Below are 17,887 nucleotides of genomic sequence, written 5' to 3' on the forward strand. Positions count from 1 at the left end.
TCACGGGGTGCCGTCACTGGCTAGTGGTACTAGACGCGTCGAAATCAGCGGCTTTGACCACATTTATTTCAAGAATGATCAAAGTTGGAAGCTCTATGCTGTACCACCTGTAGGCCAGTAGCTTTAAAAATAGTATCACGATGAAACTAATAGTCGTATTTTTTATTGCTGTAACAATTATAGGGACATTCCGAGCGCATTTCTGCCATCGTCGTCGCCATTATGTTCCGTATCAAGTCCAAACAGGACAACATCGTCGCCGCGTGCAGTGCGCTGAATGTGCGAGCCAAAGCGTGCGAGGGTCAGGTGACTATCGCGGCTCAATCTCGCTTGGGCGAGGGCAAAGCCGGGTGGAAGCACGCTGTCTTCTGTCACGCGGGAGTAAAGGGGGGGGGGGGGGAGGCGAGGTAAGAGGGGGGGGGGGGGGCGTTCTAGTCTGGTGGAGGCTTCTGCTTGATCTGCGACGTGCACAACGTGCGCGCCTATGCGGGCCTCTTCTATAGACAAAGCAATGTGCCACGCGGACAAAGTGCATGCGCCGAGTTGCCGGTAGCTTCGTATGCACTGTGTATCCACGTCTAGTTGCGTTGACGCGAGAGACGGCACGGAGGTCAATTCGCTCGCTGCTGCTGCCGCGCTTCCTGACTGCAGCGTCATGACAGCGAGTTTCTGTGATCATTGTGCGAAATGTGTTCATGTTTACTGTGTGCACGTGACATCGTGCTTGATGATTGAGTCAGTAAGCGAATGTTTGCAAGTTTATACGGCCGATACAACTAATATCCGTACATCGTACTTCGTATTTTAGCTATCGCATTCGATGCTCCGCCTGTCGGGTGAAACTGCGAGTTTTTCTACCATTGCTGGCGACGATGCCGCAACAAGTAGAGCAATATGCGGAACTGCGTATCTTGGCACTATGACTACTATTCATTTTGAAGCTATCGCTATTCCAACGAAGCTTTTATGTTCAATCATAGTATTTCTTCTTTATTAAACTGTGTTCCCATATATCAAACATTATCGCCTTGCTTTTGTTTCTTTTATACCTGCCGAGGTATACACTGACGCGTACGTTAAGTCGGCGGTCGTCAGATGGTCTTGTGGAGCGATAACCGGCTTTGCAAGCGGCAAATGCACAATATTATTACGATATCATCTAGAGATGCTCGAGACGAGCCACCGCGAGCAAGACGATGAAGTGTGTCTGGGTTTTCGGCGCGAGCAGGGTGTTGGCCTGGCGGTTTGGTTCCAGTGTAAATATATTGTAAATAGCCTCTTTCGTGTGTGCCTTTCCACATGTAACATTCTGGTGGAGGATTGCGATCCCCGTCCTCGCCACGGAACTCCGAAGTGGTCGCTACATCGAGCTTGTCGCCATGCCTCCCGGTGATGAGACCGCGTCTGCAACGGCGTCGGCTCGTCCACCTGCTCCAATCGTCACGGTTGCCCAACATCGCGACCCTGGTGTGTTCTCTGGCCTGGAGGGATAGGACGTTGACGAATGGCTCAAGCTCTATGAATACGCCAGTGCTAATAACAGGTGGGACCCAACGATTATGCTCGCCAATGCCATCTTTTATCTCTTCGGCACCCCACGCGTGCGGCACTAAACGCATGAAGATGAGTTGACCAGTTGGGACAGTTTCAAAGAGAAGCTACGGGAACTTTTCGGCGACCCCATTGGGCACAAGGTTGCCACGAGAAATGCTTTGCGTCCCGTGTTCAGACATCTACGGAGCCCTACGTTTCATACGTTTCATTATAATGAATGAACACTTCTATAATGGTATGAATTGTTTTATTCTTGCGTTAGCTTTCATAAAACACGGTCACATGACTAGCTAATTGGGCTTGTGGATTCGAAAATTTGTTGCGGTATGTTTGTTTACACCTGCCGAAGTATACAACGCCAGATACATAGTAGCAAACAACAAGGATTTTCGAACTGTTGGTACTGTCCGAACTGATCGTGTTCGTTACTGAACACAAAAGCGCTGGTCGAGGCGCGATGTCTGAAGCACGGAATTAACAAAATCAAGTTCCTCAAACAAAGTACATCTGACCCTTTAAAAAATTTGCTTGTGTGATCAAAATGGCGGGCACAAAAAATGAAAACATCCCATTACATTTCCGCTTGCTGGAGTGGCCCTGCTTGGCTCTTCCCTGCAAAACCCCGAGGCGTCTATGTTCCTGCAATTTTTATTCGCCCTCATCAAGCGTAATAGCCAATTTCACAAAGCCGAGTGAGAAATTTTTAGGATGAATGCAAGAGGGCACAAGTGTTTCTCCTATAGTAACTGTGACCCTTAGATCTAACCTTGGTGTGTACCGCAATAGTAGCGGCCCATGAAGAGACCAAATTTTGTAGCGCTATTCAGTGTATTAGGAGCGCGTAACGTACACAAGTCTGAAAATCTGTTATTATTGAAAAAATTTCGCCTAGGCATTGGTTTTCTCATAGGCTACGCTGAGTGGCCGCATTCAGGGTAGACTTACTAACAAAATTACTGGCGACGGCCTGAAGATGGTAAACGGTGATTTGTTTTCTTCATTGGAAACTTTGGTTAAAGTACGCCGAGGCTTCGAAGTTACCATGTATCGAACAGCTGCAAGCAGTATGAATTGGAATCGCGCCGTTGAATTCTTTTTTTATGCAGATCACCTCGTTTGAGTACATCCACAGGCAACTGGTTTGACTATTGCGGTAAGCTGGGATTGGTGAACATGGCCTGCCGATGGCGTTTCAGAAATGAACCAACCATCCCGTTAACGTTTTGTTTTGACATCACTTTCACTAGCTATATATGTCATCGCATGATCACAGCAGCTTCGCTTTCGTGGCTATTCAAAACATGACACCTGGTTTACGGGAAGAATGAAAACATATCAGGCTAACCAACACGATTGTGCTTCCTGCCGCCAAAGTGTCTTGACATACTGAGGATTGCTTGCTTGCGTTCGGTTGCTTTTTATTAGACTATTTTTAGCTTTGCTTGATACGTTATACGTTACCGTGAAACGAATTATGTGAAGCCCCTTGCGCATCTGGTGCCTGTCCGTGGAACTGCAGTAGACAATCGAAAGATCAAGGTTTATCAGCCCGGTCATCGCATAGCGTACTAGAGCGTAAAATCAAATTAATGATGCTATGAGGAATTAGGATTTTATCACTTTCCGCATCGCCCAAATATCGGAAGGGCTAATGTTCTGCCGCCGTCTGCCACGTGGAAATCAAAACACTTCCCCGGTTCGGTGCCATCTCTGTAGGCCTAGCAGCGTTCGAGCAAACAGCTTATCTCAATGTTAGCAATAAAACAACACTTGAACTATGCCCTCGGCGTCAGATGTGGGCAAGCGATGGCTGATTTTACCACCTATTTCTTACTGTCACGAATGACGGCAAAGAGCAAGGGCCAATTGACATCGAAGCGGATGATCTGTCCGTTGCCATGTTGCGACGCAATCGCCGTAAGCTGCGCGGTAGTCAGTGTTAAACGACGCGCATATGCACAGCACGTGACACGTCACGTAAGCCTAAAATACTGTATTATTGGTGACTCGTTTATTCAATTTGTTTTTTGACCTTTTTTTAGCCAAAGTCAAATTTTTCCCGCGACTGAGGTGTTGTAGAGTCGTACAGCACGCTTTCAGTCTCTCTTGTTGAACCCCAGATACAAGCCTACCCTACATACGTAATAGTGCAATGAAAAGCAGGAAAATATTAATAATAAACAGGATATCGCCTTTCCATGGCATGGTATACTACTCTAAACTTCTCTCGGGACAAAACATCACACTTTTTTGTTTATGAGAAACACTGCTTTCAAGCTTCGGCAACGTTCAATACTTTGCGCCTTCACTGCAATTTTATGAATCATAGAGGCTAAATCGCGGCAGGTGAAACGACAATATGAATGCGGGTCAGAAATGCTCGCGCTGTATCTCTTTATTACTGTGTAGGCGATTTTCCTTCGATTAAACGCCCCCATTCATGACTTGGAAGAAGCTCGATGGTATGGTACCCCTGAATTACACGGTGCTATAGTTGTACGTTGCAGGCAGTGGAGAATCACTAAAGAGGGGCGTCCTGTCGGAAGTACATTGATCAGCCTTTAGCAAGTCCTAAAATTTAGATCGCGCGCAATTTTTTCAGAAGGTTGAGGTGAAAAGGAGACTTGCTTCTGTGCGACAGCGTCGTTCTTGGCGAGTAATTTAAGAGACTGCAAATGCACTGGAAGTGTCCCGAGGAAGTTGATCACAGATGCCTCACGCATGTGCATCATGCAAGAGAGGCTGAGATTCGTATACCTAAAATTTGAAATTCGAAGTGCGGAACACCGCGAATTGTTCGCATTTTGCTAGTTATCGAATCTGTCAGAAAAAATCAAGTAAGGAATATGTCGCTTCACTTCTCGATACACAATGGGTGTCACACGAGGCTAACTTTACTTTGGGCACACCACAGACAAACAAACAAAATGCGACATTCGTCGCTTCGTGCGCCGCTGCTCCCAGAGAATTAAGGATCAGTAATGTTTCGGCATGCTTGTAGTGGTAGAGGGGGAAAGCTGCACTCATAATCTCCGTAACTTACGAGCATGTTCGCAAAGAACTGCTGTAGAAGATAGCGATCCGCAATCACGTATCACGAGACATTGCGGTTAAGCGCTGCGGCGGAGCTCGCATGCCTTAGTAGAACTACGCGCTGAGGCATAAACAAGGAGCGAAGCGTGACATTCATGGCGCTGATGTCCTTAAGGCGTGTCGACAAGAAAGAAAAACAAAACAGAGGGTCCGCAGGGTATACGCAAGCTATTATGCTGTATAGAGATCACACGATCACGCGGTTTAGCCGTATTTTGTTTTGCAGCACTGGCGAAGCAGAAAGTCTCATTCAGAAGCGGTCTGTGAAGAGTTTGTCTGTATGTCAGACACGTCCCTCTAGATTGACGTTCGCTTCTCGCGTCGCCCATCACGTTTGTGCCGCTTCAGTTACCTCAGCAGTGGAGAAACAACGCGCCCAGATTTGCGTAACGGTCACGCCTCGGTGAGCGGGTCACATTATCAAAGATGACGGGCCCCACCTTATGGTTTACTACTCGACAAGGCCGAGAGTGGGCTATAGTTAGAGCTTCAAGTCCACTAGTTACTATTTGACGTCAATAAACTTGAGCTCAGCGTATGACAGTTTTGTTCTGAATCGAGGCGACTCTAAAAGGAATGTTGTGGAAGCGTATACTGTGCAAGAGTTTGAAGTGCGGTGAATTGGTTGAACAGTATTTTGGATTAAAGAAGAAAAACGAGCGCTAGCTACAGGGCCAAAGGAAGATAGCGCCTGTGTTGTTTCTTTTGTCAGTAGTCCTGCAGCTAGCGCTTTCTTTCTGGAATATTGTGGAAGTAACGGGAATTGGCAATATATTGTGACGGGGCGTCAAATAGATAAAAGAGAGACAGGATTTATATACAGGGACAGTTAACAGAGATGGCCAAGATGGCTGAACACGCGCAGCGTTCCCCGGCGATCGTCGTCTTCTTCCTTAATTCAAGGAGGCAGCCGGTAACATCTAACCGGCCCGGCGAGCTGAGCGCCGTCTCGGCGCAGACTAATTACACGAGGAGGCGACGGAAAAGTACGGCTTCAGTCGGGATACGTGCACGACGTCACGAGATGGCAGGGTAGATGGTGAGGAACTGTTCAGTGGGGTGATTTCATAGTTCAAGTCACTAAGTTGCCGCAAAACCTTGTAAGGTCTGGTGTAACGCGATAAAAGCTTTTCGGAGAGACCGCCGCGACGAGAAGGGGTCCAGAGAAGCACAAGAGATCCCAGAGAAAAGCAGAGGTGCCGGTGGCTGCGGTCGTAACGGTCCTTTTGGCATAATTGTGAGTCGGATAGTCGCTCATGAGCTATCTGACGTGCCAGATGGGCTCGCGCGGCAGCATCGCCGGCATACTCCGTGGTATGTTGTAGAACAGCAGGCAGGGCCGGGTCAAAAGGCAATGCAGGGTGGTGTCCATACAGGAGGTAAAATGGCGAAAAACCGGCGGTGTCGTGATGGGAGGAGTTGTACGCGAACGTGACGTATGGCAAAGCGCTGTCCCAGTCCCGATGATCGTCAGACACGTACATCGACAGCATATCGGTTAAGGTGCGGTTCAGCCTTTCGGTGAGCCCGACAAAGCTCCTTAGATCGCTAACTGAGCGAGGAACAGGAAAGTCTCGGACGGCACGCGCCTTGTCGGGGTCAGGTTGGACACCGCTAGCACTAACAAGGTGACCGAGAACGGTGATGTGACGCCGAGAGAAACGACACTTGGAGGCCAGCGAGGTGAAACACATCTAGGATGGCTGACAGGCGAGCTAGGTGATCCTCAAAAGTAAGCGTAAAGACAATCACGTCATCTAGATAGCATAAACAAGTAGACCACTTATAGCCCCGAAGGAGAGGATCCATCATTCGCTCAAACGTTGCGGGGACATTACACAATCCAAAAGGCATAGCCTTGAATTGGTAAAGTCCATCTGGTGTGACGAACGCAGTCTTTTCACGGTCCATGGCATAAACGGTAATCTGCCAGTATCCGGAGCTAGTTCGATGGAGGAAAAGTACGTGGCGCCGTGGAGGTAGTCCAAGACGTCATCGATTCGGGGCACGGGGTAGACGTCCTTGCATGTGATGTTGTTCAAGTGTCGATAGTCAGCACAAAAGCGCCAGCTGCCATATTTCTTTTTTACTGGCACCACAGCGGACGCCCACGGACTGGTAGAAGGTTCGTTAACGCCTTTTGTGAGCATTTTGTCAAGTTCGCCTTGGATCACACGACGTTCGGCGAGGGAGACACGATAGGGACGGCGGCGGATAGGGCTCGCGTTCCCTGTGTCGATGAGATGTTGGACCACAGACGTTTGGCTCAGAGAACGATCGTCGAAGTCAAAAATGTCGTGGTAAGACTCCAGGAGGCGGCAAAGGCCAGTAGCTTGATCAGAAGGAAGGTCGGCCGGCATCATTCCGACAAAGACATCGCGCGGCGAACTGCTTGTGGTGCAAATGAAGTACGAACAGTCCTTCAGGGACTGGTGGGATCCAACGCCCAAATTTCGCAGTCTTCGGCAACAGTGATGGCGGCGAGTGGCATGACTGCTGGAATCAGTTGAGGAGAGGTGCAGAAATTTAAAATAGGAATGGGGATGCGGTTGCCGGTGAAAGTCAAAGGGGGTTAGGCACGGCGACGTTCTTGGCGAGCAGAACGTCTGTTACCGGGGATAGCACGTAATTGCCATCAGCGACAGCAAGGCTCGAGACCATGGCGATATACATGGCGGCCTGCGGGGGCATGCGCACATAGTCGAGAGAGCAGAGACGGGCCGAAGGCGTGGTTGGGGCATCAGCTAGGTGAGGTAGTTCGAGCTGCAGGAGGCCAGTTGCACAGTCAATTAGGGCAGAATGAGTTCCGAGAAAGTCCAGACCAAGTATAACATCCTATGGACATTCATCAAGGACGGCAAATAAGACAGTAGTTGGGTGACTGGCGATTGTGACACGGGCGGTGCACATGCCAAGGATGGTGGGAGTTCCTCAATCGGCCACTCTTACAACTTGGGAAAGAGCAGGTGTGACCACCTTCTTTAGGCGACGGCGAAGACCAGAGCTCATGACAGAGATATAAGCCCCGGTGTCGACAAATGCAGAAATCGTCACGCCATCAACGTCACCGTCCAACACACAGCGTCGAGTCGGCAGAGTAATTAAAGGGTTTGGGGGCAGAGTCGTAGATGCAGCGTTACCTCCGGGCGCTGCACCGTTTAGTTTTCCGGAGTGAAGGAGCCATGGTTGCTCGGCGACAGGGTGCGGCGAGGTGGCGGGGAGCGGGAGGACGGACGGCGGTACGGTTGCGAACGCGACTGGTGACCTCTAGGTGACGGCGAGCGGCTGGAACATGTCGTGGCAGCGTCAGGATTGTAGGGGTGTGCTGCAGATAGTGGCTCAAAAGGACTGCGATCAAGGCGACGAGCATGAATGACCAAAGGATGGAGTACGTGGCGGGAACGACCAGCGGTTGGTACAGTAGCGAGGAACGTGCCCGACACGGCGGCAGGTAAAGCAGATAGGCCGATCGTCTTCAGTTCACCAATCAGAAGGGTTCCGAGATCGTGGAGCGAACAGTGGATACCGAGCGAACGATGTCGGGGCCCCGGAAGCGGATGTAGGGCTGACAACGGCGCAAGCAGCGTGAGCCCCGAGATTCGCGAGATCGGTTCGCACTATGGCTTGGACGAGTGAAACCGCTAGGATGCTCGAGTGGCCGGCGTTAGAGCTGGTAAACAGGCTAGCGGGAGCCATTGCCTCGATTTCACGGCGGACAATCCTCGTCAATTCGGCCGACGGCGGCGAAAGGTTAGATTGCGGCCGCTCTTCACACGAAGACGTTGCAGCGGTGTTGGGAAGTAGGGCGAATGGTCGTTCAATACGGCGGCTCTTAGCCAGCTCGAAGCGCTGACACTCCTCGATTATGGCATTGATGGTAGCACGATTTCTGCACATGAGCAAATTGAATGCGTCGGCCGCTACCACTTTCAGGAAGTGAAGTGGCCAACCTTGTCAGACTCTGGCATGTTACTGTCAGCTTTACGGCACAGCGCCAGCACATCCTGTGTGTACGACAAATATGATTCCGTGGACGTCTGGGCACGAGTTGACAGCTGTTGCTTCGCAGCGATTTTTCGACTGAAGGCCGCACCGAACAGGTCTCGGAGCTTTTATTTGAATGTATTCCAGCCCCCAAAGTCGGCCTCGTGATTGTCATACCACAACTTCGCCGTTCCACTACGATAAAACACCACATTGGCCAGCATTACTGTCAGGTCCCAGTGGTTGGAATCGTTCACCCGTTCGTATAGCGTGAGCCATTCCACAACGTCCATACCATCGGTGCCGTTGAACGTTTATCACGGCTACCAAGGATACAAGTATACGTTATCAACAGCATGTTCCACATGCCTGCGTTACACATAGGCCTAGTTTTACAAATACGCTTAGGTAAGCTGCACGTATAACACAAGAATGTGAAACATGGTGTTGTTCATGCGTGCATTGTATCTCTATAACCAAATACTAACATGATACTCTTTCTCTATAACCTATGAAGTTTTATTTTCATTTCCCTGCAGACTCACTCGTAAGCATTCGCTCGTCTGCTCCCTTTCTTATTTATGTTCTGTCTTGCCGCGCTGGTGCTACCAATGTTACGAAAACTTCTTGCTCAGACGCACACCTCAAAGCTGGGAAAGTTGTCTCTTACGGCCCTTCATACAGCATCTGCAAAATTGTAGGGGCGCTGCTTAGACATTCAAAGGCTGTTCCGCTCGCGGCGCGGCCAGGCTGCGTTGTGATCGGCAGCGCCACAAAACACAGGCGCCTGTGCAAAAGCACCGCTTATAGCAGGTCAGCCATTTTAAACGGAACACACCTTTAACTTCCGTGTGCTTGAGCGGACACGGTACATGGGCCCCTGGCGTCTCTATTGTTTTATAGCAAGCCTATAACAGTGGTGCACTGCTGGGTCTGCGACTGGCACTTTTTATATGAAATACACCCACATCCCTATACGGTTATTGGCGCTGAAAGACCCAAATTGGAGTCGGGGACACTGCAAAGCTAAACCAAATAACTCTTATATACACGTTTCAGAAGAGATGAAAGGATAGATTTAGACTATATGGCTAGAAAAAGTGAACACGCGAACTTTTCGAGAACCTTGCTCTCCCGGGCCATAACTGAACGCGAAGTGGGCACATAATATTGCTAGAGAAAAAGTAACGCGCACACCTGTTATTTATTTAGCATGTTGGGGCACATGCAGTAACTTCTCGGAGTAACAGCAAGTATTTTAAGAAGAATACATTTGCCCAAATCCTCACTCGACCTACCAAGTTTGAAAATTTTGTCGTAGAAATCGGCCATCAAATGTTTGTGCGTGTGTGTTACTTTTAGTTCGCGTCCAGGCACGCTCACAAATTATGTAGTAGAAGCAATGCCTTTAAGAGGAAGCTTTAGCTCGGGCGCAACTCCGATGCCGCCTATTTAAATATATGTGAAATGTAGAAACGCTTTTCAGACATAACCACTTCGTCGATTGCAATGAAATTTGCTGCATTTGAGAGAGAACGTTAAATTCTAGTGACTGTTCGTAGCGTAATCTTGGTTCAGGGCCTGAAAGATTTAAAAGCAATATTCAAAAATTGGGAAGCTTGAAAAAAATAGAAGTACGAAATATGCATATTTGTAGCACTTCACCAAAAACAGATATCGCATTTCGGTAAACTGCACTGCATCCTTTAAAGCATTCAAAACGGGCACATTTGATGTATCAATTTGGTTATACATCAATGAAATATCCTACGTGAATTTGTTACATTATTCGCGAAGGCTTTGCAAAGTCCTACCCACATATCACTGGTTTTTTGGAGAGCCATGTATAATACGTCGATTTTCTCCGCTTTAGATGTACTATCAGATGCATTTTGCTGAATTACAAAGTTCTAAACTTCATAGTTTCATATTTTGAACATCCGCGATTTTCAAGAATATTTATTACAAAATTGACTGCGTAAATCTAAAATTCGTTACCAACAGTCACTAGATTTTACCCTTTCTTTACATGCAACAATCTCATCAAATTTGGTCAGTGGTTGCCGAGAAAAACGATTTCTCCTCTCTTGTACTTAAATAGGAGGCCTGAGAGCTAAAGCTTTCTCTGAACACCAATATTTATCTTCACGTATGTAAGGTAGGTGTCCATTGTATACAGAATACTCTTTGCTGAAGCGCGCATCTTTTCTGCGTTGGCTGAAATAAACTTTCACCCTGGTTTTATTGAAAGTTACCATGATAAATATTTTGCGCAATACTGCATGAAAGCAAGCTGAGGTCCTCGTGCTTCTTCAGTTCTTTAACGTCTACATTCTAATGAACTAGTATGATGTTGGTATTCTTCCAACACTCTGGTACACTTGAAGTCTTCAAGTTTTTCCAATAAAGGACCACAAGCTTGTCGAGCTATATTTCCCCCTTCCTCTTTCAGTAAATCAACTGTTATTCCATATTCTCCTGCCATTTTCCCCCGTGACAGGCCTCGCAAAGCGTTTCGAATCTTGTTGCGAGTGAAACACGGAGCTTGGGTATCCCTTTCTACTTCTCAATCAAGGTTGCGTGACTGCTCTGGGTAGGATACGGTTCAGTACAAATTTCCTGTGCTGTCTTTACTATAGCATCGAAATTGCTGATGTGATCGCCGTGCTTATCTTTCACTGCACATATCGTGCTTTTTAGTTTGCCTAATTTACTTCTCGCTGATTATATGCAGCCCCCATGTGTCCCCCACATGCAATGTGTCGGAACAGAACAAAAACAAGAACGAAAAACGAAGAAGAATTATATTTTGACCGAAACGTAAACGTAAGCGAAACGTTATTTATTATTTTGTTCTGGAGTGAAACTGAAATATTTTTTATCAGCTTTAGGTTCACGGGGAAAGTCAGCAATCCGCAACAACCGGCGTCAGGCAACGTGAGAACTAGCGTGTATCTCAGGGGCCCGCATAATCGCGTATCTCAGGCAGCGATAGTGGGAGCGATAGTCGATCGAACGCTCCACTAATCTAAACCTGCTGCTCAGTGCACTTGCAGATCGGTATCGTAGCAGAACCCATGGCTTGCACGCTGAAGAGGTCATCGTTTCGTTTTCTACGGGTGCAACGCTTTGTTAGCGAAGCTTTATCGTTCGTTTATGTTCGTTTAAGTTCCCTTTATCGGAACGGCGGTCTCGCATTTTGGTGAGTAAACTCGACCACGTGCTGCTTCTGAGATCATGCTCAGTATCTTAACTCAAGGCACTGAGCATGATCTGAGAATTCATAATAACTTGAATAGCGTAAAGCTAGAACGCCCTCACCGAGGACGAGACTACCAGTGCAAGCCCTCACCGTCAGCTGCATCACATTCGCGCTACCGTATCAAACCACGCGCGACACGGTAAGAGCGCGCATAGACCAACAAATTGCGAGAAAATATTTGAGAAATATGTTGAGAAACATAAATATTGAGAAAGCGTTTCTCAAATTATTCAGAAAAATAAATACTATGTTTTTTATCGTTGCTTTGCCTGAAAATTTTTGCATGCGAACCAAAACCGCTATGAAGCGTTACGGAACTTTTTTTTTCCTTCCGGAGCGGAACCGAAAACGAACCGGAATGGAACTTATTTCAGTGGAACGAAACTAAAAGCAGAATGAAAAACATTTCGTTCCGATCTCCTGCCCAGATGTATCGAAAATTGTTGTAGCTTTGAAATGCACTATCAATAAATGGTACTCGAACATTGGTTAACTAATTCCGCTGTGGCAACCTGTTCTTTAACTTGATTAGATTATAATCTATTTGTAGATATTAGTTCATTGTTAAGGACAACGATACCCCTACACAGCCTTGTATTTGGTCATAAAAATGTTTCGCCAGCACTACCACATAAATACCTATATTACGCTTTTGATGAAACATTTGCAAATAGGGACCCGTATCTATCTAAGTCATAGCAGCCACTTCTGCGTTTTTTTTTCTTCCGGAGAGCTTTCTTTCTTTTTCATATGGTGCGTTAAAGTAACAAAAAAAAATCCTTTAAAATCAAGCATCAGCTGAGCTGCTCGAATCGCTTAGAAAGTTCAAACAGACATAAGCCAGTTGTGCGCCGTAATAGCAGTAATAGTTCCGACGTTGCTATGAATGATACTAGTAGAACCCATGCCTAAACGAGGGACTGCGCAGTTGGGAAATCACTTTTAACTTGTAAGTCTTGAGGCAAGGGGGATGCAAGGATGAGCATACAGTATACTTCCTGCATTCGCATGGGAAAACGTTAAATACTGCAAAGTTGCTCCCGCTCAAACATCACGTTTGATGGCGTTGGACTTTTGTTGACTGCTAACGTACATGTACGTTGAAAGCTAGGACCCTCGGTACTCCCGAGGTTGCCTGTTCAGAATGCTGCTGCGCTTACTGCGCCGTTGTGCACAACTTCCGAGGGTATATCGGCTACCCGCGACAGCTGTGATGCCACGTATAGCGCTGCGCGACACCGAGTCACGTGCTGCCAATTAGAAGGTCGCGATAATGAAAACACTCGGGCTAGCGACGGGGCGCTAGCCCGTCGTCGCGCTCTGCGGTCACGTTCCGCTCGAGGCGTCGCACGCGTTCGCATTGAGGGGCGAAGTACGTGACAACAGTTAAGCCATTACCGCAGAACTGTGCAGTGCATCCAATCTCTCGCGCTCAACACCCACCCTTTTTCTAGCCGCTGCGAAGAGACAGCGCCGGTTCCACGCATCGATCTTTTGACGGCAGTGCACTTCACGTTTCGCCATGCGAGCCTGCGCCCAAAAGCCGCCGGCACTTTGTAGTGCGACGGCAGCTGCGAAAGCAAAAGGAAGTTGGATGACGCAGACGGAGACAAGGAGATGCCCTCAGAGAGTTGACTGGAAAAGTTTTGCTCCAACCAAAAACTAGGAGCTGAAACTGAAAAGGTAATAGTCCGTGGCCAACCACAAAATCGTATGCAAACTTCTTTATCTACGTTTAAATGGACGTGCAAAGCGCGTTGTAATGTATACGTAAAAATAAAGCGCCATATTGGTGCGTGAAATTATTGCAGGTGTAGCTAAATAAATCGCCTTGGTAACCTTGGTAACTCTTATTGCGTTTTCTCACTGTCCTTTTAGGGAACGTTTTTATTTCTCGTGTCGAAAATTAGCCATTTTATTGCAGTAAATGAATATCGTTATTCTATTATGAGTTGGTTTAACTCTTACTAATTGCCAAAAGATGTTCTTCCAAGTAAAGTCCGCAGGGCACCTGTAGAAGGCCAGTAAAACGAGGCAGTCTCAGCTGGACACTGGTCGAGCGTGCACTATTAGTTCGTCTTTTTCCTCCACACGTCACCGTGCCGGTACCGATAATCTCCAGCACACTAATCTATTGTATTTTCGCTTGTAAAAGCGTTAGGCTTTTATGGTAGCATAGTAAAGTTATACGGTAAGTTGTATAGTGCAACAGTTGTGATACGTTTCTTCTTTTTTTTTTACAGCGAAGCTTTTAAGGGCTAGGTCCCCGAGATCGTGTCCGCGTGTAGAAAAAAACTATCATCATCAGCATTAGCTCGAGCGTCATCGTCGTTAGGAGCACACGTCCCTTCCTCCCTTCCAGCCCGCCGAGCCCCTGCTATGTCTCCTCTCTTGCGTCAGTTGACCTAATTTTATGCCGCGCTCCCCCCTGAGTTGAGTTGGGCCCGGCTGTGAGGTTAGCGCGGCAAGCCTGCTCGAAGCTCCGCCCGACTAGAGTTGAGACCTGCAGGGAGGCTAGCGAGCCTAGGCCGGCGGCGAAGCATGTGTGTGTCCCTCCGCCTCGGCTGCTGACGCGCGCTATTTCGCTCGTCCCTCTGGCTGCTCCGCGTGCGTCTATGACAAGGCCGCTGATAAATGGAAGGAAGGCGAGGAGGGCGCGGCGCGGCTACCCAATGGCGGGGAAGAAATAGGCGGCTGCCACGCATGACTGTGCGAGCGTGTCCCGTCCTCCGACTGCGGCGCATGCGCGCAGCCCTGCCGGCGTCAGTCGACTGTGCCGCCGGGTCTCTCCGCCTGCCTACGAATAAAGTAGGTCCACGAAGGAGTGGGGTGTGAGTGTGAAGGAGTTCGCGTTAGCGTTGGTTGTATATACGGAGTTTTTTTCCCCAGGGGGGGGGGGGGTGTATTCTATAAGAGTACACCTAGTGGACTTCCCATTTCAGCTGTCGCGGATTGGCTCGCATGAGCGAGGAGGAGTCTGGCTGGCTCCTGCTCACTCGTGCTGCTGGAGCCAATCGCACAGCCGAAGTGGGCGGGCCACTAGGTGGACAAGAATACCCCTGTTGGTCAATGACCCTTGTCTGCGAATGTCGTACACAAGCGTGAGCAACGCCCTAGGAATGTCGTCGCCCGTGGAATCCAAGCCGGTTCTTTCAGAGCCGGGCGTTGTAAAACCGTCGTCTAAGTGTTAAAAATAAATCATTGTGCTACACGAAGCCGGCACCGAAGCCTCTATCCCGAGTACGTAACGAAGAGGTCGGTTTATCACTTTTCAGCCAAATTCAACATAGCAAATCCACAATATAGCTAAACCCCAACATAGCAAATCGCACTAGAGCGCCAGATTCGCTGGACTTCCTTCTTCACAGGGTGGGAGGGCTCTGACATTTTTTTAATATAATAAAACATATACCCTAATGTTATCTGAGCGTGCTCAGTAATAAAAAATGGCTTTCCGATGTCCCTTTTCTTATTTGAAGTTCTCGCAGTTTCACACTGAAATATTGCGCGATACGCTTAACAGCAGTTACTGGCCATATCTTCATTCATCATCAACGCCTCTGTGTTGATATTGTACTACGTCACGCCTTTCAGACTTCCGTCAATGTGTATATACTAATTTGTCTCCAATCATTGTCATATGTGAGCCTAACGTGTCAAAACCAGTCAGATTATCGGGATACGAAGTTGTTAAGTCCACGACAACTGGTGCATGCAGCAACGTCATCGTTTTTATTCGTCGAGAACTTACCTATGTTCGACAGCCGATTCCGCCTCACGATGGCAATCAATATGTTTGCCTAACAATCAAAAAGGGCAAAGTCATGTTTACACTTGTTGGCGTCTATATATTGCCTTCAAGTAATTTTGATTCGAAAATATTAACGAACATCTTGTCGGTGTGTCCTGCTCTATATGTCATCATCGGAGATTTTAATGCGCACCATATGGCATGGGGAAGCACAAGGACAAATGCAAGACGACAAAGACTAGAAAACTTCGCCTGCAACCACGGCCTTTCACTCCTGAATGACGGCAGCCCAACGTTTATTCGAGGCGTCAATTATTGCCGCTGTCTTGACCTAGCTTTCGTCTCCAGCTCTTTCACAAGATGTGTTAAATGGTTTTTGGATATCGAGGCACATGGCAGTGATCACATTCCCACGTACCTTATCATCAAAGGAATGTCCAGGTCCTTCCCATGCAACTCCACTCGATTAATTGACTGGACCAGATTTACCTCTCCCATGGAACATGCTTGTCGAGATGGCTTGTCCTCTGGATTAGAGGAGACAATCAAGTGTGCAATGCGAGACGCCACATGCACGGTCACGGTTTTGTCAAAGGACACGGATTTGGATATGGAGTTGGAGCGGCTTCGTGCACTCCGTCATCGTGCGGACCGGCGATACCGGTGTACAGAATCCATTGATGACCTTAGGACAGCCAGACGACTCCAAAAGAAAATTCAACGTTGCATGGATAGATTGGCATCACGACGTTGGACAATGTTTTGCCAGTCACTAGACCCCCGGAAGCCACTTCCCCACATCTGGAGAACCGTACGTGGTCTGCGTTCCCTCCCTGAACAACAATGCTTCCCGTTCAAAGCACTGGCGCTCTTCCAGAGGCGGGTGGATGTTGATGTTACAGAAGACTTGCGCAAGGATCGTTGGCCAAGCAACCGGTCCAGGCTCTCGAGCCCCCAGTGACATCCCCGTTTCGCGTGACTGCCGCATGGACCTTTCTTTCACAATGGAGGAACTTGAAGCGGCTCTTGCTCTATGCAGGCGTTCTTCATCCGCGGGACCAGATGGACTATCCTACCCCGCCTTGAATAACCTGAGTGAATGCGCACGTAGAGAACTGTTAGATCTCTACAACGTATCCTAGCAAGATGGCATGGTTCCCGAAGAATTGAAGACAATCCGCTTGGTTCCTCTCCTGAAGCAATGCAAGTCCCCACTTGAACTCACCTCATACCTCCCAATAGCGCTGGCCGGGTGTGGCGGAAAGATAATGGAAAAGATTATCCTTGCCCGCTTGGAGTGGGACCTGGAACACTACAACATGTCCCAAATTGCATGGCTGGTTTTCGTCGAGATCGCTCATCGATAGATAGTGTTGTTGATCTCGCTATGTATATCCAACATCAAAAGTCATGCAAAATATTATTTGCAGCTTTGTTCTTGGATGTCAAGGGGGCATACCATAACGTATTTCACGAGGCTATCCTCGATGCGCTTGAGATGGTTGGCTTAGGTGGTCGAGTTTTTAAATGGATTTCTCATTACCTTTTTATGAGATCGTTCTTTGTGTGTACCGGCGATGGTCAAACCGTTCGACACTACACCTGCCGAGGCGTCCCTCAAGGCGGAGTACTAAGCCCCACCCTATTCAATCTCACACTCATTGGTCTCGTTGAACACCTGCCAGCAGCGATCAAGATATTTTTGTACGCAGACGACATATGTATATGGACTTCAGGTGTGACACGCTCTCAGATACGTGCAAGACTTCAAAAAGCTGCTATACTGACAGCTATATACCTTCGCAACAAGGTCTTGAAATCTCGTCAAACAAATGTGCACTGGTGGCATTCACCCGCCAACCAATGACACCCTATGCCATCTCTATAAATGGCCAGATAATTCCTTATGAGAAGGCTCACAGATTTCTTGGCATAATCATTGATGTAGATCTCTCATGGAGCCCGCACGTGACCTACTTGAAACAGCGTTTGACAGCAATCTCCCAGCTTTTCCAGCTTCTGGGCGGAAAGACTTGGGGAATGTCAGTACATGCAATGTTGGAATTGTACAGGGCTCTTTTTCTGGGCTTCTTGAGATGCAGTTTGCCCGTACTGACCAACACTTGCCAGACAAACCTTCGTGCTCTACAGGCTATTCAAGCTCGGGCTCTAAGGGTTGGTCTTGGTTTGCCGAAATGCACATCAATAGTGGCGACTATTGCAATCGCCCAGGACCAACCCAT

The 17,887-nt window shown here is 48.0% G+C and overlaps 1 protein-coding gene across 1 annotated transcript in view; it reads right to left on the reverse strand.

Annotated features, from left to right (window-relative positions):
• Window positions 1-2,442: 2,442 nt before the first annotated feature.
• The window catches only part of LOC119440994 (chitinase-3-like protein 1), a 359,923-nt gene continuing 344,478 nt past the window's right edge, over window positions 2,443-17,887 (reverse strand). The window contains exon 5 of the mRNA XM_049662790.1: window positions 2,443-2,457. Within this exon, the coding sequence (XP_049518747.1) occupies window positions 2,443-2,457 (15 nt within the window). The remainder of the gene's footprint in view (window positions 2,458-17,887) is intronic.

The sequence above is a fragment of the Dermacentor silvarum genome, chromosome 2, assembly GCF_013339745.2.
Source record: "Dermacentor silvarum isolate Dsil-2018 chromosome 2, BIME_Dsil_1.4, whole genome shotgun sequence".
Taxonomy (NCBI): Eukaryota; Metazoa; Arthropoda; class Arachnida; order Ixodida; family Ixodidae; genus Dermacentor; species Dermacentor silvarum.